This window comes from Balaenoptera ricei, chromosome 14, assembly GCF_028023285.1.
Source record: "Balaenoptera ricei isolate mBalRic1 chromosome 14, mBalRic1.hap2, whole genome shotgun sequence".
NCBI classification, from domain to species: Eukaryota; Metazoa; Chordata; class Mammalia; order Artiodactyla; family Balaenopteridae; genus Balaenoptera; species Balaenoptera ricei.
The window spans coordinates 23262493-23283606 of NC_082652.1; the positions used below are offsets into that span (position 1 = coordinate 23262493).

At 43.9% G+C, this 21114-nt stretch overlaps 1 protein-coding gene across 1 annotated transcript in view; it reads left to right on the forward strand.

Annotated features, from left to right (window-relative positions):
* TTC28 (tetratricopeptide repeat domain 28) overlaps positions 1–21114 on the forward strand; it is a 402828-nt gene that overhangs the window by 303125 nt on the left and 78589 nt on the right. Inside the window, exons 9-11 of the mRNA XM_059895062.1 lie at positions 944–1073; positions 3204–3422; positions 5390–5555. Of these exons, the coding sequence (XP_059751045.1) occupies positions 944–1073; positions 3204–3422; positions 5390–5555 (515 nt within the window). The remainder of the gene's footprint in view (positions 1–943; positions 1074–3203; positions 3423–5389; positions 5556–21114) is intronic.

Sequence of the window (21114 nt, forward strand, 5' to 3'; positions counted from 1 at the left end):
TCTGGTTTCAGAATTAAAGTTTGTATTGATATAGTGATTTATAGTTTTCAGAGTACTTTCACTGTCTGGATTTATTCCTAAATAACCCTGTGAGGTAGAGTGATAACCATCCCTTTACAGAGAAAAAAACTGAGGTTCCGAATCTTACCAAAAGTCACCCAGCAAATTAGTGGCAGGGTTGGGAATACATTCCTCTCTCCTAGTCTAAGTCCCTTAGTCTTAGAATTCTATTCTTTAAATTTGCATGAATTTAAAATTTGATACTGTTTCCACCTATAAATATCAGAGAAATGCCTTGTCCCATTGGCCTTGTGGTCCACTTAGAGCAGCAGGACAGTGTCTCCTTAGGAGTGTCGTGTGTCTGGTCCCCGGGTGTCCCTGTGAGTGGCCGTGGCTCCCTGGAGCGCTGCTGTGCAGAGCAGCATCTGGTTCAGCTGAACTGCCTGCAAGAAGCCCTCCTCCTCCTCCTGAGAGCGCGGCTGCCGTCAGGGGTTCCCCCAGCCTCAGGCGTCTCCAGCCTGGCTCGCCCTCACCTGCTCCAGTTCCAGCCCTTCCGCACTGTGAGGCGTTGGGGTGGTGCATTACAGTTGCTTGATGACAAGAGGAGAGGCTTTTCGTTTGTTTTAATCAAAATCAGCACTTGATTGCGTTCATAGCTGATTTTTTTCCACAAGTTTCAGACTATGAGTCCATAACCCCTGTCCTTTAGATCCCCTTGTCTGTCAAAAACTGATGACACAAACTATAATTTACTGAGTAGGATCTAATTGATGCCTTTTCAGGTCCACAAAGACCTACCTGGAAATAAAGATTCATCCTTTCAAACCTTTTAAAACAATTTTTCTGTTGTGTACCAAGATGTGAGCAAAAATTGTCTCTAGTCGGTGAACAGCTAGACAGTGGTTTCTGGAAAACAGATAACGTTCTTTTCCCCTCCTTGCAGCTCTATAGAGCATCAGCCTTGTTTGAAACGATCCGACACGAGGTGCAGCTGAGCACGGACTACAAGCTCTCCCTCTTTGACCTGCAGACATCCTCCTACCAGGCCTTGCAGCGAGTGCTCGTCAGCCTCGGTGAGAGCAGCGGGGGTTCCTACCTTGTGTGCGTGCACCCCTGTGTCTGAGTCGTTTAGTGAGTGCTGTGATGAAATATGATTTGTTGTCACGGCAGACTGAAGCCACAACCACAACGCAGCAATTGAACATTCGTTCATTCAAGCAACGAATATTTGTATGTGTCGTGTGCCAGTCAAGAAGTGCCGGTTCCTGACCTCTAGAAGCTCTTAGCCTATCAGGAGACAGAAGTCGGGAGCCCAGGAGGGTGTGACTGGCACTAGAGTAAAAGGGACTTGTGTGCTGTGGGAACAAAGTGGCTTGGCAGGCAGACCCAAGAGCCAGAGAAGGTGTCCTGGAGACAGGGATGCTTGAAGCAGGTGCTCCCACCAGGTTCCCTCTGCCCATTAGTGCCTGGGGGCAGGTACCTGAGAAGACACTGGTCTCTTCCCTATTTTACTGCCACACATCTTTTAATGTTGCTGTCTAATAAATGTTTGTACTGTCTGACCCCAAGGCTGTGACATAGTCAGTGACAATGCTCCCAGGCCTGTGGGCTGCATTGCACTGGGCCAGCATCCACCTTCCCTTACCTGGGCCTTAGCTGTTTCAGCCACCCTATTCCAGCCACCCCGTCCTCTGCCTTTCCTCAGGCCTGTCCATCTCTGCAGACCATTTTCCCCAGCCCAGAACTTGGGTTAAGGAGGTATTCATTGGAATTAACAATGTCTTTGAAGTTGGATGTTGAGGCCTTATCAATCACCTGTCCTTTGCTTCATGGGTATGAATACTCAAACTTCCCCTTGAAAAATGTATCTATTAACTGTGCTCATTGCCTGCGATTACAGTTTATTATCTACTATAATCACAGTGTTAAGTCTGTCTAGCACTTTGGGGCCAATTTTCCAATGTGTACAGAAATCGTCCCTGCTGTTCCAGTTAATAACTTAATAGGGTAAAAGAAGACATTTGCATACACACATATAAATCCCTGCTTTCTACTGATACTCAGACTGTCGGAAGCAGGGCATCCTTGAAGTGCTGTGGGGCCGCGGCATCTGGTCTCCTGCCTCTGCCTGCTCTCTCTTTGGACCTTAGTTCTAGCAACTCTTCCACTTGTATATTTATGATGCAAGCAGATCCTTTGCATTGTGTTCCTTCTAATAATCCTAACTTGAAAGGATGTTGCTTTATCTTTTGTGCTCTCATATTTGAGCATTAGCTTTTAAACTAGATTACAGACTAGTTTCTTAGATGAAGTGGGATTAGAGGTTGGATTGAAAGACTAAGGAAAAGCTTGAAAGAGAGAAGCAATTTCAAAGAATTTGAGACCTCAGAGATTTGAACCCTTTGCCCATGGGAATGAGAAGAGGTGAGAAGCAAGTGTGTGGGAGCCCAGAATGGAATGAGGTATCAGCTCTAGTGATTATAATGTCACTTGTTATATATACTGTGCTTTGAATAATGCCTACCAGCCACCTCCACATATAGGGCCTCGTTTAGTCTTTGAGATAGGCAGGACAGCTATCAGGATTCCCTGTTTTCAGTGAACAGGGGAAAGGCACACAGAGCAGATGGACCAGCATGTGTGAGGGCACAGAGGTATAATTTGGTGGGAAATGTGGAAACAGGGCTGGGCAATGTGATGCACAGAGGGGCTGCATCGAGGAGAAGTAGAAAGATGGTCAAGAGCCATGTCTTAGAGGGCTTATCTGCCAAGGCCAAATCAGAATCCAAGCTGAGCAGGGAAGTGAGAGGGTAACCAGAGTGCAGAACATCAGGTCCAAAGAGCCAAGTGAATGGGGTCAGAAGCCAGGAGGCCGGGGAGTAACTCAGGATGTGGAGGGAGAGTGGGCAGGGCTGAGGATGGATGCTCTGAACAGTCAGCTTTCCTGTGGTGTGGCTGCCAGACAGGGAAGCCTGGTGGCTTACGGTGGTGTGGAATCTGAAAATGTGGGGTTTGAGTAGAGTGGTCACTGCACCCGTCATCTGAGGCAGGGGGTTGAATTTGAAACAGTCTCACTGACAGTCTGCCACACGTTGGCGTGGAGAGGCAGTGGGGTTTCTGCCTGCCCGGGGTCTCTGTACCTGATGGCCCTCTCTGATAAGCATACTCCCCGTGGACTCCCAGCCTATCCCTTTGTCTCCTAGGCCATCATGATGAAGCCCTGGCCGTGGCAGAAAGAGGACGGACAAGGGCGTTTGCAGATCTCCTGGTAGAACGGCAGACAGGACAGCAGGACTCCGACCCCTACTCCCCAGTCACTATTGATCAGATCTTAGAGATGGTTAATGGCCAGAGGGGACTAGTGCTTTACTATTCCCTGGCTGCGGGCTACCTGTACAGCTGGCTGCTTGCTCCTGGGGCAGGTAAGTCTCTTTCTGTGGGAACAGGGCAATTAAGACACTAGGTTGTGAAAGTCTAATGAATAGAGGTGGGCGAGGTGCATTACCATAGATCAGATGAAGGAGCTAATGTCGGCTTTCAGCAAATCTTCCGCCACGGTGGGTAGTCCGTAGTGGGGCATTCAATTAATAAGACAGCCCAGCTTTCTCATTCCCCCAAGAAATCACGGCTCCTCGCTGGTGAATGTGGAAGCATTTATCAAGGAAGACGAAGAGCAGGAGGATTAATTTCACCAGCAGCCCTGTTTTTAAGCAGCTGTTGTTCATTAGCTAATAAAGTAATAAGTCCGAATGAGTTCTTTCTAGATATGATTTAATAATTGTGACCCTTTGTCATGGTACAGTTAAAGAGACTAAAATGATAATGGCAACTCTATCACAGTATATAAATGAAGTCTTATGCTTGAAATTTCTGAGTTTAGCAAAACCCATTTTTAACCAGTTCATTTGTAAATCTATTTCAGAAGTAAAAATCCCCTTTGATTAAATCAGGATTAAATGTTCAGGCTTTAACAGTTTCACTAAATACAGAACCACTAATTAGCTGTTAGGGCCATATTTTTTGCATAACAAAATGCTGATGGTTTTACCACGTTGGAGACACACCAGATCCAATTAGAGTTTATTGACTGGGGAAGTGGATCTTATAATTGGGAATCTTGAAGAATGGGCTTCTTGAATATCTGTAAGCCAATTTCAAAAAGTTCAACTGCCAAGGAGAACTGAAAAGATTTTCTTGATTACGTTTCTGTCCCTTTGATTTAAAAAGGAAATGATGGCTGGATGACAGCTCTGAGATGCTTCCTGGGTTCTGATTACATTCTGAGAATGCCTGTACTATGCTTCAGCCTCACTTTTTATAATTTTACCCTTAATTCCATGTTTTTTATGGGCTTTCCATAAAGAACATTCTTGCCTCTGACCTTTTTATGCTGAAGGTTTTAAGTTGTGGTGTTCATGGTGACTTGGTGAGCGTCGTGCACAGTGGGATGAATCCCTGTGTATCCCAGCCCCTGGAGGGCCCTGATGCTCAGGAGGACACAGCTGATGATGGAGGCATTGAGCTCATTCTCTCGGTGGTTGTTATGTTTTGGGAACATAATTTGACAGGTGGTATATCCAAATACCTGTAACAATGAGCCATGTATAATGAGGTTCCTATTGTTTCTCTTTCCGTTTCTCTTTGCTCTTAATGAGACTCTGAAGCTTTCACCAGGGCTTTAATCCAATCAGAGAGGACCAGCGTTTTCCAGGGCTGACACACCTCATCACCATTTGAGAATATGTCCTGTGTTTATTGCTAGAAAACCGCTGCGTATTGCCTCAGTTTCATACAGCCATCATTTTTTGCTCCTTTAATCCATTAATGACCATTGACTAGTTGGTCTTATTTAAAGATGGTTTAAAATGTTTTTATCTGGCCTTTACACTACATATTTATTTTGATTTGCTTTTGTGAAACGAAAGGTCTTTGAGTAACACAGTTTCCATTTGGCTAGCTATATTTTTTGTCAGGAGTTCAGTTTCTGGGGAGAATACACCTTGGCATGCTCATGCACTATTCCTGAAAGGAAACTTTCCCTGTTTGGTGCTTCTGAGAAGCATCTGTTTTGAAATATGTGAACTGATGTGAACTAATCATCATTCCAGGAGCTTCTGAATATATATCGTCAAAATCAAAAGCCCTGTCTTGAATTCCCTGTTTCCAAGCACCAAACCTTCTGGTGAAAGCTGTAAAAAGCGTACTGACCAGACTTCTGAAAGCCCTCTTGAGACCTCGGATTTCAGGATTTCCTCACATGGTTTGGAGGACAGCATGCTTGTCAAAGAGGTCACATAGCATCGACCTTGCTGCCCACTGTCCTCCGCCTTCCCTTCCCCCACCCCAATCGTGTATAATGTTGGCTGTGCCTGTGCCTGTCTTGTTTCAGGGATTCTGAAGTTTCACGAACACTACCTGGGAGACAACACAGTGGAAAACTCCAGTGACTTCCAGGCTGGCAGCAGCGCAGCCCTTCCGACAGCCACCAGCTCGGCCCTAGAGCAGCACATCGCCAGCGTCCGGGAGGCCCTGGGTGTGGAATCTTATTACTCAAGGCAAGTAGTGCGGTGCTCCCAATCCCACCTTCAGATATGATCTCAGGGGTTTTCGTTTGTTTTCTCTTTTGTAAACGTCCTACTTGAGCTAATGGAAGAAATCTTCTGGAATTCACACATTGTGCTCAGTCTATTCACAGTTGCTGCAGCAGAAACAAATACGTGTCTCTGGAGTGCAAACCCCTTAGCAGGATGTCTTTATTATTTTTGGTAATTTCCTTTCAGACAGGGAAGGGCCTTATCAGACATGCCCATTTTCTAAGATGGATTTGTAGAATGTTTAAACATAAACACGACTTCGAATTTAACATATTAGCTAATTAAAATTGAGATGCTTTTTTGGTTATAAACAGATTCATGATGAGTTTGTTTGTACTATAGCTGAACGCCTGTTTGAGACTGTATTACCATTGACAGGATCTGTTTGTTGAGGGGCTGAGGTGAAGGAAGTTGAACTCCCAATATCGAGGGTGGGGAGGAAAAGTGCTTTTTTGCAAATATTGTAAAAGTTATATACTCATGGAAATGTCTTATCGTGATTGGCTATTTTATATATAGAAAATAATTTCCACAAGGACCCTGCTTCTGGGAAAATGGAAAGAAGAGAGCCCCTTAGAGCTGGGTCATAGCCAGACTTCCCAGGCGTCTCAGTCCCCCATCCTGTGATTAACAAATGTTGAGAAGATCCGTGTCAGAAAATCTGCTGTGTGAACTGGTGTCAGGTCCCAAGGACATCTGCTTTTCTCTTGAATGATTTCTTTTGTAATCATGAAAATCCTAAGATATCGCTGTGATTTCTTTAGAGATGCTTAACTCAGACTCCCCGAGTGTGTGATAGTCATTGCCAGCAGCTGGATTGATCTTTGGGTGTTTATGAAGTCTGAGACAAGCTCTTAGATGAAAAGTAACCATTCGATAATGGAATGTCAAGGCCAGAAGGGGCTCTGGTGGTCATCTAGGCCAACTCCTTATTCGGCACCGAAATGGGACTTGCCGACAGCGAGTTAGTGTCAGAGCTGGAATCAAAACAATCTAGATCTCACCCAGACTCCCGGGCCGGTGCTTGTTCTGCTTTTAATTATCAAAATTAATATCATACTTGAGACAATAGCCAAAGCGTGTAAGAATGTCATCTCTAGCTTCTGTTTTTATGAAGCATGAACAGGCGTCAGCCACATGCACACACTGTTGTCCTATTTCTCCCACGGCTGCCGTGCGTCCTGGAGCATCCCTGTCCTTAACACTGGGTAATGGTGTGGTGATCACAGGGGCTTCACAGTGTGGGAACCCCACGAACTTGGAAAGTAAGGCTACTCCCTGAGATTTAATTATAAATGACCATAAAATAGGTTAGGCCAGGGGTACACAGAACTGCTTCAGCAGACAGAAAGGCGCTTAGGCTAGTCTGACTAATCTGTAACCTGATCAAAGGTATTGCATATCCAAAGCGAGTGTTAGAGGGGAGGGGATGGCCAGCAGTAGAAACACAAAAAAAGGGAGCAAAAGCAGGGCAGACTTTAGCAGTGCCCATTTCTGACACTGTGAAAAGGGGGAGAGAATCTGGCTAAGGCACTCCCAGTCCCATTGGAAGGCTGTTCTTGTGGTGGACTTTGCTGTCATTATGCTCTCATCCTTCCTGCCTTCCCTCCCTTCTACAAATATTTGAGTGCCTGCTATGTGCTGTGTCTACTAGAGATGGGGGAAAGAGTGATGAATGAGGCAGGAATAGCTCCTGCTCTCAGGGAACTGAAAGAAAGTAGACACAGAGTATATACAGTCTTGTAATGAAAATCGTTTTAAGTATTTAAATGTAAACGCGGGGCGTAGTGAAAATGTATAAGCAGGGGTGGGGAAACCTATACTGGGAGCTGGGGAGGCTTCCTTGAGGAGGGGTTTTTGAACTGAGCTCAGAAGGATGATGAGAAATAAACTAAATGAAGGCCACCCCAGGCAGGATGTGCAAGGTCTGCAGGAGGAGACCTCTCAGGCTGTCCCCCTCCCTTCCCTTGTTCAGGCCTCCGCTTTCTGGTTATCATTTGGTTTCTCATGACATATACTTGCAGATATAAATACCTAACAAACTGGCATTCTGGTTTGTACCACTCTGCGACCTTGGTTAATGAAAATGAGCTCCCAAGAGGCAAAGCCTCTTTGAGCACATTAACGACAGCAGGTTTTCAAGCTTGTAAGGCCACAGTCCAGAGCTTGAACTGAGATGAAATTGTGAAGGGACCCGGGTGTGCAACACCTGCCATCTGAAACCCTGCCCGTGTAGAGGTGCGCTTCTCCCTTACTGCGGTGTGGTGGCCACAGCCAGGGCATTGCAGTGCACACAAACCACTGAGAGGGCTCAGTCTGTGCAAAAACACAGATTTCTCTTGATCCCAATTTCCGTGTACCTAGGTTAAAATTCATCATGAGAAGGAAGGGGGTTACCCTTTGACTCTTCCCAGCACCCCTCCTGTTGGACACCATGGTTTCACTCCAAACACTTGTGCCTCAGCATTTCTTTTATATGATATTGGAGGTTGACTAAGTTTGCTTCCTGGTGCCTTTTGAATTAAAAAAATGACTTTTGGGTTATAGTTCAGCTCTTCTTCAATGGCAGGGAGAGAGGAAGCGCTGTAACTTGCTCCTGTTCCCCACCTTAATCTTTTCCCCTCCACCTTGTACAGAAAGCTCACAAGTTGGGATGAGTCCTCAGGGGTCTCTAGGATGTTGGGTGGCTAGATGCTCAGGATGAATTTGGGGGGCTGCCCTCGGTAGCTTCGATCCCCAGTTTGAAAGGCAGAAGTGAGGTCTTTTCTGTTGCTTTGGACTAGTCTTATTAAAATTGTTTCATCTTTTGTGAACTTAAACTCAAGTTCTTGATTATGATATTAAAACTGAATACTTTAGTGGCATGGTTTGAATTCACTAAAGTGGAGTTTTTTGTGAGACTGGTTTCTGCCTCAGTTTCAAGAAAACATTTCAATGACAGCTAAATTATTTTTCATCTATAAAATTAGTAAATATTTTTAAAGTGTGGATGCAGTGAACAGTCTCATACTCTAGGGGTATAAATTGGTTTCGCCTTTCTAAAAATAATTTGCCAATAGTGTGAGAAATCTTAAAAATGGGCCCTTCAACCCCAAAATTCTCATTTTAGAAATGGAGTAAAGATGTATACATAGGAATATTTATAATAGTTCTATATATTATAGAAAAAAACAACTGAAATATCCATAATTATTGAATGTCAAATTATTTTATATCAATATAATATTATTTATATCAATATAATATTAGGTTGCAATTAAAATCATGTTTACAGAGAATTTTTAAGCACATAGTCAAATATTTGTGACAAAATAGTAAGTGAAAAAATAAGATTAGAATTATTGTATATAGTATAATTCAAGTTTTGTAATATATACAAAATACTGATATGAAAAGTAAGAAAAAGTCCTTGGAAGGAAATAGCCCATAGTGTTAGGGGTAATTACAGGTGGATGATGGAATTATAGATGCTTGGTATTTTATTCTTTGTACTTGTCCTTATTTTCAGTTTTTTAACAATGAACATATATTATTTTTAAAGTCAGAAATAGATAGCCATGTATAAACAATTCTGCAATTCAAAGAGGAAAAAAGAAACCTTTCTGTAATTTCAATTTACAGAGAATAAAATCCAAGTTTTGGAGCCTGACACCACGATCTAGTTGTAGGAGGGCGATCTGGGTTTCTTTTCTGTTCTTGCCTCTTTGTGAGCGCCATGCTCCAACCACCACACCTTCCTCTCTGTTCTCTAAATGTACCCTGTGACTCCCCCCTCCACTCTAGCTCAGGCATGTCTAACCTCTGGATCTGTAGCTGCAGCTGCTCACTAACCAAAGCTGTCTCGGTATCTTCCAGACATCTCTAGTCTAATATATCTAAAGGCCAACTATTTCTCCCCCAAATCAGTCACTCTAATGCACCACATAAGCAGATCTTGAGTTCTCCTTAGACAGTTTGGACCATGTGTCTTTCTCAAATGCAAACCTCCTGCCCTTGGCTGTGGGGTGACACCACCCTCCATGGCCATACAGCATCTGGCCCCTTCGAACCTCTCCAGCCTGTTTCTAGGGGTTTTTGGGTCAAAGTTCTCCCTGAACCACTGCTGCTGCCTCCCCTCTGCCCTTCCTGCTGCCTCTCCCTCTCACGGCCTTCCAGTCCCCTTCGGTCAGAGTGACCTTTCATAGATGTATTGGAACTATGTTTCCTTTATTTCCCACCCATCCCAGAGCTCCCCCATCATATTTTATCCCTTCAAACGTTCTGATGGTCTTCAGACTACAGCTCACATTCCTCACACTGGCCTGTAAGCCCATGTGATCTGGCTTCTGTCTGCCCCTTGAGTGACACCTCTAGTTCTTCATTTTGGCATCTCCCTGTGGCCACCCCAGCCTCCATTCACTGCCTAGGGTAAATCAAGGGCTTTCCCATGTTAAAGTTTTGCACATGCCCTTCCTTCTCTCTGTAAAGTTCTGCCCACTGCTCTTGGTATGGCTGGTTCCTTCTCATCCTTCAAGTTCCTACTTAAATGATAACTCCTCAAAAAGACCTTTCAGAAGCTCCACTGTCAGGTTTATTCACCTCTTCACACCCAGGCCCTCAGGCAGCCCTGCAACATAGTAGATGTTTATTAAAAGTTTGTGTGAACAACCAACTGATTCTGTGAATGAAGTACTTCTCCTTTCTCCCAGAACTGTCCTACTTTTCCTGTACATAGTCTAATCTCCCTTCAGATTCCTGTTCAAATCTCACAGTGTTTCTATCAGGACCACCCAGTCCCTGTAAGTCTAAATCAGTCTTTGCTGTTCTCTGTGGTCGCTAACAATAGCAATTATTTCATTCTTCCTTGTTTCATAATCACCTGATTTGTGTGTCTTCCCAAGCAGATGGTGATGCCCTGGAGAGCAGGCGCAGTGTCCTTCTCTCTGAATTCTCACTGTCTAACACAGTGCCTGGCCCACAGTGAGACATGAGTGAATTTGAAATTCAGTCACCAGAAGGTGTGCTGTGAGAAGACTCTGTGCTTATGCTGGGCTGGCTCACTGATTCTCTTTTTCTTGTAGACGTAAAGTACGCAATGTGCCCCTAGAAATTGAGTCTCGGTGCCTGGGGGAACACCTTCATTCAATTACCCACAGTCTGGCCATGATATCCTTGTTATTCTGCAGACCATTTTTGCTGTCCTTAATGGCATCTTGCTGCTAAAAGGAAGTACAGTGCTACAAGGGACTTTCTGAAAATGGATTTAAAATAAAAGAACTGCTTTTATTAAGTGTTTAATAAGAACTTCCAGTCCCTTCTTCCCAGATCAAAAGAGCATAGATTGAAACCACCGTATAGAATATGCACCTCCCATAAGGGAGGTGTTATGAATTTCAAAGCACATCTTCAGCTTTTAATTCTGATATTTAGCCAGAGTCTTGCTGCTTCCTGGGCACCTGGGACAGCACAGTGGCACTTTGGGGAAGCTAAGCTGACTGGTTAGAACACTAACAGGGCTGTGTTCAGTGGTAGGTCTGGTCTGAAAGGTGTGCTTCCTTGGGGGTTCTAAATAAATTGCAATTGTAGACTGCCCTGATAATAGGGTAAATATTCCTTCATTGTAAATGAATATGAAACCTTGATAAATTATAGCTGTTAACGATTTTTTTCTTTTGGTGCTTTTCTATATTGCTAAATTTTCTACAGTGAAAGTTATTTTTATAATCAAATGTATTTTCTTATTTCAAAACACGTATTAATTTAGATTGCACGAATTCGTAAATGCTGATGACTCCAGTTGGTTCTAGCCTGATAACACAGGGCAACTGTTAACAAGTCTGTCAAACCCAAGTGTTGGAGGAGATGTGGGTCCACAGGGTATATTATATGTGGCTGGGAAGAAAGTAAATTGGCATTTTGCATTGGAAGATGGTTTGGCATCACCTTCTGAGCTGTGTATTTGCATACCCTTTGACCCAGGTACACACCTTAGGTATAAAATCCAAGAGAGGATCTTGTACATGAGCAAGAATTTTCAGAGCTTCACTGTAAACAGTAGCAAAGTCCTGGAAACCCCCACATGCCATCAGTGAGAGAATGGATGAGCAGTTAGTCCCCAAGTGGAATATTAGGCAGCAGACAAAAGAGATGAGCCATAGTGAACCCCAAAATGTGCCTAAATCTTAGAAGTATAATGTTAAGTGAAAAAGTAGGTCCCCAAATACTACCTATAGGATGACATCCTTTTGATAGAGTTAAAACAACTAAAATAAAAATATACTTTTAGGAATATAGCTAGATGCAATAAAACTTGTGTGGAAAGGACAGGTAGGGAATGATGGCCATGGGATTTGGGATGGCACTTGCCTCAGTCTGGGAAGGGGAGGATGGGCTCTGGGGGAGGCAACAAATGATTAGATGTAAGTTATTCTCTGGTTTTTGTTTCGGCTGGTGGGTTTGTGAGTACTATTACATTATTAAAATTACTCAATAAATACATGAAAACAGGCTGTTCATGGATCAATGATGAACCAAAGATTATGATTAATTCAGTTCCAAAGAGATTTCCCACCCCCCATCTCCACTAAAAGAGGAAAAAAAAAAAAACGGGGTTTTTTAAACAAATGAATTGCAAAAGCAAGATTGCAACTAGGACACATTTAGTCGATGTAAATGGATACTTGATAAACTGATTTAAATTATTTGTATCTGTTCTTTTAAGCAAGTACCCAAGCACTGGTCATTGCTACATCGTTGGCTTATTTTAAATTACAGTGGGCCTTTGAAAGTTTAAAACTGTATTTACGGGACTTCCCTGGTGGCGCAGTGGTTAAGAATCCGCCAGCCAATGCAGGGGACAAGGGTTTGAGCCCTGGTCCGGGAAAATCCCACATGCCGCGGAGCAACTAAGTCTGTGCGCCACAACTACTGAGCCTGCGCTTTAGAGCCTACGAACCAGAACTACTGAAGCCCGCACACCTTAGAGCCCGTGCTCCGCAACAAGAGGAGCCACCGCAATGAGAAGCCTGTGCACCGCAACAAAGAGTAGCCCCCGCTCGCCGCAACTAGAGAAAGCTCAAGTGCAGCAACGAAGACCCAATGCAGTAAAAATAAATAAATTCATAAAAAACCCCCACTATATTCACAATATTTTCTAATTCTGGCAAATTGCTAATCAAGGCTGACCTCCCAATTAATCCAAACTAGTAAGGTTTTATTTTACAAATCAAATTTTTTTTTTTTACCCCAAATTTCTTTTCAGAATTCTGTGGAATAAAAGTGGATATAATATTTTGGGGCATTTATTTTGTCCTTTAAAACAAAGAGTTTCCAATTGCATTCTAAATTAGGGCAGTGCCATTTTGAAAATATTTTATGAGCATGTAGTCAGTCTGTGCCAGAGCTGGTCCTGAGCCTGGAAATATATGCATGAATAATGGCAGGAATTCTTGGCCTTACAGTAGCTCACAGTGTGGAACATGCAACAGATGTGTAAATTATCAATCCACCATGTGCGAAATGCTATGGTAAAGGTCTAAAAAAGAAGGCCATGCCTCGATCTGCCTACTTGGGGGCAAGGCAGTAGTTCAAGAGGTTTCCTGGGAGGTGACATTTGAGCTGGGCCCTGAAGAGCGAGAGAAGCCATCACAGGCAGAGGCAGTTCCTCACCCAGCAAGGGCATGGAGGAGGGAAAGGGCCAAGGCCTTCAGGTGATGAGTGGTCGTTGCAAGAGGAGGGCCCCCATCTTTTGCTGCAGGAATTGTAGTCTCTGCATCACAGCCGCTCAGCTGCTGCCTCCAGAGGCCCACCTCTTTCTTGTAAGATACCAAGTCCAGCTCCCTTCCTGACAGGGTGGGTTTGCCTGGCTGAATCTCTTATGTCCTGTTTTCTTGTGACACAGCTCAGTTCCAAAGGGCAGGCCTTATCTCTGAGGTGACTCACTCAGGCTCAGCTGTATCTGTTTGAGGGGAAAAAAAAGATGATGCCAGGTTAGGGATTAGAGCACTTGAAGAGACACAGCTGCAGAAATGAGTGGAACTCTCTGTAGACTCTGGTCTTATGCCCCTGATTCCTGAATTTGGATTCCTTCCAAAGAGCTGAGTACAAAATGAGTACAGAAGGCTCTGGTAAGCTTCTTAGTGTAATTCAGCAGCTTAGCGAGAAGGATAAGTGTAGCTGGTCTTTCTGTATGACCTCTGAAATAGCCTAAGTTGAATCCCCTTTTGTATTTCTCATGCACTTTTTAAAAGCAGAGTTCTTGAAATTGCTAGATATGAGTTTTCCCATTATTCATGGGAGGGATAATCTGGTAAATGGTAGAATCAGCCTGAAGACAAAAAGCAGACAGTGGTGATACAGGGAAAACCGTTTGTGCCTGTCATTGAGCAAGTGTGGGGCCCCCGGGCCTGGAACTGTGAATGACCTGGGCTTCCCTGGGCCAGGGGCTGACACTTCGGCACCTGGGCCACAGGGCAGGGGCCACTCTGGTGGGTGTCATGGAGCCCTGGCAGGGGCACTGTTGGACACCAGACACTTCTTTTATGTCTTGCCCCAGATCCTTTGTTCATGGTCCCAAAGCTTGGAACGACATTTCTGTTAGAACAAGGGCTGGGGGAGAAGGGGTGGGGTGAATCCACTGACCAATCCAGTCACTGCTTCCCCTCAGGTCCACATCAACCTTGGCTGGCTGTTGCCGTAACCAATTTTATAAAAATTCTTTGAACTAATCAAATCTCAATATCTCTGACTTTGTATATCCTGCCCTTTGCCCCAGTGAAATTCCCTGGCCTTTTCTTTCTGATTGATTCTGTGCAGCTTTATCTAACAATCAATATTTAAGACATTTAATATATAACTCTTGACTTATCTTGCTTTGGGAAAATAGCCTCAGTATAGCCACCACGTTCCTCTTTGAACTGGCTATAATAGGTATTGTTTTCATCCCTTTGTACTTCTATCATTTGAGCACAGTGGTAAGGAGGCCCTGGAGAGGTGCCTTCCTTAAAGGAGCACATTTTACTGTGTCAGACCCACAACTCACACTGTGCTGGTGAGGTTTTCCTCTAGTAATGCCATGTAGCACCTCAAAATTTCAGAGACTTATACTGCAAACATGTATTCCTTGCTCTGGGTCTGCAGGTCAACTGGGGTGGTTCTGCTTTAGGCAGCCTGTTGGGCTTAGGTCCCTGTGTCTCATCTTTCTGTGACTGGTCGTGACCAGACAACACTCTTCTCAGAGCAGAAGTCAGGATCACAAGAGACCAAGCGAAACAATCAGGCACATTTAAAGTCCTGCTCGCCGCTCACTCCTGTTCCATTGGCTAAAGCAAGTCACGTACCAAGCGCGACAGCAATGGGACGGGAGTCTCTCCCGAAGTGACTGTGCGCTGAACAGTAGCCCAGCCTCCCACTCCCACCGCCACTGGGGATTGGGGAGAGACGGGGATGATGTTCGCTCAGGCTTCATGCTCCTGTTCCCTTCAGCATCTGATGTGGACCGCTTTCTGCTTCTCTCTCTCCCTTCTGAACACAACGCACACCCAGGTGTGCAAGTGCTCCTCCGTCGCCTCTGATGGCTTCTCATCTTCCTCTTGCTCTGAAACTGTGGGCATTTCCCCTCGCTCACACTTGGTTATTGGGCTTTCCCTTGGAAATGTAGTCTTCCTCACGGACACAGATGTGCATGCCTGGCCCAGTGTCTCACTTGATTTCTAGGCTTGACCTTCCCCCTGTATACAAGCAGGTCCCCTGGAAATCACCTCAGGCTCAGCATATCCAAAGGCATACCTTTTCTCAGGTAGCACCCCAATCTGCTTCACCTTTATTTCCAGTTTTTCCTATTTATTTTAAAGTCTCCATCTTTTCCCCCCAAATTCCTTAGTTTTGAGGCCTTTGAATCATGTGTCCTTAAATTTCCCTCTCCTTCATTGCTGTTTATGTAATCTGTCACTAGCTCTGATCTTACCCATTTGCTTCTAGAATCCCCCTTTCTTCTCTTCTGCTCTGGGCCAGGCTCTTATAAGAACATGTCCACGTTACCAGCCTGGCTCTCTGCCTCCTGCCTCCTGCCTCCTGCCTCCTGCCTCCTGCCTCCTGCCTCCTGCCTCCTGCCTCCTCCTCCTCCTTCAGTTCTCCTGGCCCTCTGCTGACTGAGAAGTTTTCCAAAAGCTCCACTGTCATCTGACTGCTCCTGCACACATCATAGCCTACAGAGAATGCTGGTGGCCAAGGAGTCTCTGAGATGAGTTGGTCATCAGGCCCCATTGTTCCATACGGCTCGTCCCACTCCAGCTCCTGGAGTCAACCCTCTGTTCCCACAGGGGCCAGGTTTGTCCCCCACCACCTCCACACCATGCACAGTCCCCTGAATTTGCATTTACTGTCTTCTTCTGCCAGTGTGGGATCCCCTGGAGTTCTTTCCCCCGGGGCATTGCTTTTCCTGGAAGTCTTAAGCACACATTGAAGGCAGGATTTGCTTACACAGGTGGGTAGAAGCCAAAGTGGGGGAAAGTATTAAGGGGAGAGGACAAGGTAGGGGATACCTGCTGGGGCTTTCCCCTTTTCTCTACTCTCAACCAGGATTTAGAAAAGTCTGGGCACATAGTACATAGAACTCTGATGTATACTTGTTGGGTAACTAGAATTAAATAGGACAAATTGGCTCAGTCCCAGTGGTGATGTCCCTGAATAGTGATCGTGTCAAGTGATCGTGTCTTATCTCTACAGTCCAGCTCTTAACAGTGCCTGGTACCTAAGAGGCCCTCAATGAATGTTCCCTGGATGAGTGGATGAGTAAAGGAGGGAGAGAACAAACTGCTGGGGGCTGGGAGGACTGCTTCCCCTGAGCACATGCTCAGTATAGCATCCTTAACGTAAGGTCAGTGTGGCATCATCAATGTAGCAAAGCATGACACAAGTGAGAGCATGTTTCATAGTTACTTCTCATGTTGCTCTAGCCCCTTTCTTCCCACTTCTACCCCTGTGAAGTACTGTGAAAGCACAATATTACCCTCAACACTCAAAAGAGGTGGACTTACCCAGATCAGATAATTAGTGCAGACTTTGAACTAACAGCCACATTACAAAACTTGGCCCCTAGGCCAGCACATGAAACTCATCTGAGTCTCAGTAACACATTAAACTAGTTAAGGCTTCAAAAGTAATGAGATGTTCTTTGCTGGCTTTTGATAGACTTATGCTAATGCAGTGAGGAGTCACTGTTAATAAACAGGGAGTGGCAGAATTGATTTAAGGACCTGTCACTTCCAAAAGCATACTGTCTGATGGAGACAAAGTTATCATCGTAAACTAGTCTTTAACTTTACTCCTGTGTGTGCTGCTCATCCCCCTGCTAGTTAGAGACATCAGGAAATAACACTTCATTTTCTGGCAGCCCTCATAGGAGCTTCCTGCTTTTTGGAGGGACCGGGTCCCTTCCCGTCTCCGGAGTTGGCCTGTAGCTGTCCTGCCCTCGTCCCCTCCCTGCCTCCGCTCCAGGGCCTCCTGCGAGCCTGTCGCTGATATGGGCTTCAGTTCATTTTCTGTGTCCTCATCTCCAGCCTCACAGGTGGATCAAGCAACAGTGGATGCTTCCACCTAAAACTAGAAGTTGGATTGACACATCCCATCCATGAAATGATAGAGCCATGGGATAACTTTAAGATCTCACTATAAGTTAATATATACATTTGCTAATTTAGACTGATGAGGTTGACACTGTATGTGTCATGTATTGATTAGCACCTCAAGGTTGGAGACGGCCTTTCTTGAGAAGATTAAATGGAAAGACCCGAGTGATATACAACATTGATTTCCTTTCCTTTAGCTAGCCACTCCAGACTTGGGTGCCACATCCCTGTAGAGAACTAAGACAGCTCTTTGGGGTTTCCAAAAAAGCTGTTTGTTAGGTCTGTGTAGTTTTAGCGTTGTGGGTTTCTACTGTTTCCTTCTATCCCAGCGCCTTGTAGGTTTCATTCTTGGCTGTCCTAATCACAGTATTATTTATTGTATGGAGTTCATTTTGTAATGTCTCTCTCTCTCACCAGACTAGAAGTCCATGGAGTGGAGGGATTGGGTTGTCTGATCTACCATCGGTACAGTACCTGGAACATGGTCAGCTCTCAGGAAATAGTCATTGAATGACTAAATGAAATGGACCTACCTTTTTTTTCTCCCATATAAACACTGTCAATCCATAGTTATGTTAATGCTGAAGTTAGGAAAGTTTCCCATCAATGCTGGAATTGATCTGGCTACGCACGAGAAAAAAAAATTTCCAAAGAAGGACACAGATTGAGCAAACTGGACTTAATACTAGAGTGAAATGAGAAAAAAAAAAAAAAGGCAGGGGGGGGACTGTGTGTGTGTATGTGTGTGTGTATACAAACTTTCTTTCAATCAAGCATAAGCTAATGCTTTATTATTATTTTTCTTCTTGTCTGCTTCCTCCTACTTTAGTTCAATGTTGACTTTTAAATCCTGGAGAGAAAAACTCAACAGAGTTTACAGTGAGTAAGGACTTTGGATTACAGTGTTTTTGAATGTTGGAAATGGCTAAGTTTAGAAGGATAGAGAATTATAGTTGGAAGACATTTACAAGGAGAAAAAAGCTATTTGTCTAACTTATCTTTGAAAATGAGTCAAATAGGCAAGAGAATCCACGTCCTGTAAAATACGAATTGTTTCAGTTTCCCATGGCAGGTAGGATTTTTCAGTATATGCATGCAACTTTGATTTCATCTTACACTGCTAAATAATATTAACAAGCCAGGATGCATACGATGCCTTGCTGAGTGCTCTGTTATGCCAAGTTAATGCTCATGTTTTAACTCTGACTCCCTATTAGAACCGCTCAGCTTGCTTCTTTTGGGAAAGAAGAGAGACATGGCCTCTGCGGCTGATAGCAGCCATGTGCCAGACACAGGCATACATACTTTGCTAGGTGTTTGCGACATCCTCTGAGGTGGTGATTGTGGTCCCATTTTACATAGCAGAAAGCCTAAAGAAACTCAGAGCCATTCAAGGAATTGTCGGGGGTTCACAGCTAGTTAAATGGTAGAATTGGAACTCAGATGTGGGCCTTAGAAAGGGTTTCTCAAAATCAGAGTGCTATACCTCCTGGGGCTCTAGAATTGTGTTTTCAGATGATTTTGTTTGAGGATGAGAAAAAGAGACAGAAAATGACCCATTCACTGCCTTTCCAGACTTCTGCTGTCCCTTTGGAGATTTTGGTACACTTGTCTCCTCCCCTTTTGAAAACTTGCATTGAGTCTCCAAGTACTGGGTATTCTCCAGTCTCATCGGTCTCAGCAGTAAAATGGAGCAGAGAGAAATGTAGAAAAATATACAAGATGAAAAAGTAGAGAAATATTCTGTCACAGTGCAATCCAACACAGCATCTAAACAATCTTACTAAGGTGAATTTGAAAGCAAGGAGAATGGTTTCTCACTGAGAAATAAAAGTCCTTTGGCTTAAAGAATATTTTCAAAAAATAAATCCTTCATTACCCAAGGTATTTCTTAAAATGAAAAGAGTACATATCAAGCCATATCATGAAAGAAGTAATTCAGCAGTCCTTGAGAATTTACCTAGTTTCCATTCAAACATTAAAGTGATTGTTTAATCTTACGTACAATTCCCTGAACTCTCCCTAAATAATTGCTTTGGTGATTTTAGCTCAACCTTGAAACAGACTTGCATCTGTTGTATATTTGACTTCATTTGAAAGAAAGAAACAGTTATAAGGAAATAGAGACTTCAGAGGTTTAAACCCTTTGTCCACAGGGACTAGAGGAGAGGAGAGAAGTAAGTGTGCACAAGCCCAGAATGGAAGGAGGTATCAGCTCTAACAATAATAATACCACCTCTTCTATAGGTGGACTTTGTATAACATCTACCAGGCATCTTCACATATATTCTTCAGTTAATCTTTACAGTAGCCCTTGGAGATAGGAAGGACAGCTATTAGGATACCTCTTTTTGGGACAAGGAAGTTGAGCCTCAAAGACTGACTTATCCAAGGTCACAAAGCTAAAGGATAAAGTCGGAACTTGAACCCAGGCCTCCAGGTTCCAGTCTATTGCTCTTTCCAACAGAGCCATTTGTCTCTCTCAAGAGGCAAGTATTTACCGTGGATAAGCTTTTGTTAGATTTGCCAAGGCTCATGCAAAGTCTCTGATTGTAATAGAAGTTTTCCTGTGTTTGAGACAGATGGGCATTGCCTGGGGTTTGTAACAGTATTTATAGAGATGGAATTTGAGCTGTAATAATGAAGTTCTGAATTATTTTCTGTGTAACACTAAGCTTTCAGATGAGCTAAATTTAAGTCAATAGTATATGAATAAACTGATCTACTTAACTTCTACATGGCTTGGGCATGTGGGTTCCAGGATAAATCTGAAGCCACTTAAATCAAAGTGGGATAAGAGGGACTTCCCTGGCAGTCCAGTGGTTAAGACTCTGTGCTTCCAATGCAGGGGGCATGGGTTCGATCCCTGGTTGGGGAACTAAGATCCCACATGCCGTGAGGTGTGGCCAAAACAACAACAACAACAACAAAAACCAAACAAACAGAAAACAAAGTGGGATAAGAAACAGGCAGCAGGGAATTCCCTGGCGGTCCAGTGGTTAGGACTCTGTGCTTCCACTGCCGGGGACATGGGTTTGATCCCTGGTCAGGTAACTAAGATCCTGCAATCCGTGTGGCATGGCCGGGAGGAAGGAAGGAAGGAAGGAAGGGAGGGAGGAAGGAAGGAAGGAAGGAAAGAAGGAAGGAAGGAAGGAAGGAGATGTCACTTAGTGTGATGCAACTCTAGTTAAAAGAACAGCTCTGAAGGGTTTGCAATTAATATAGTGTGGACAGTTTTAGAAGCATTTTTTCTGAGTAATTTAGCCTTTCAAATAGAGTTTGAAATTTTTTATCCATTTATTTGTTCAACAGCTATTTGCTTAGTATCCCTATAATGCCAGTTACTATACTGGGCCCCAAGAATTCAGAGAAAAGACACGTTTCCTGTCCTTAGGAGTTCACAGGCCAGTAGGTTTGTGGGTGTCATGAATAGAGACACTCGAAAGCACAGATGAAAGTTTCACAAAGGTCATTCATCTTCTGGTGGACACCAAGTTTACCTGCCCCCAAATTTTCAAGTCTTTTATTTTCTTGAAGTTGGAACTTTCAGTATTTCATATTACAAGAGACAATGCAGTCACTCTAATTTGTGAGAAATCCAATTATTGAGACATTCATTCATTCAGCAAACATTTGTCAAATGTATACTATGTGTCTGGTTGTCTGCTGTGTATTGGGGTTGCAGAGATGAAACCAATAGATTTCCTGCAGTAAGGAGCTCTCAGTCTAAAAGGAGAGAGACGATAAACAAATATGCCCTGTTTGGATTCTGCCACTTATAGCTGCATGATCTTTGGCAAGCAATTTAATCTCATGGAGTTTTTGTAACAATGAAATGATAATGCCTGAAAAACAGCAGGAGAGAGCTGGGCACATAAGAAGCCTTCATGTAGTTGCCACTGTCACTTATGAGA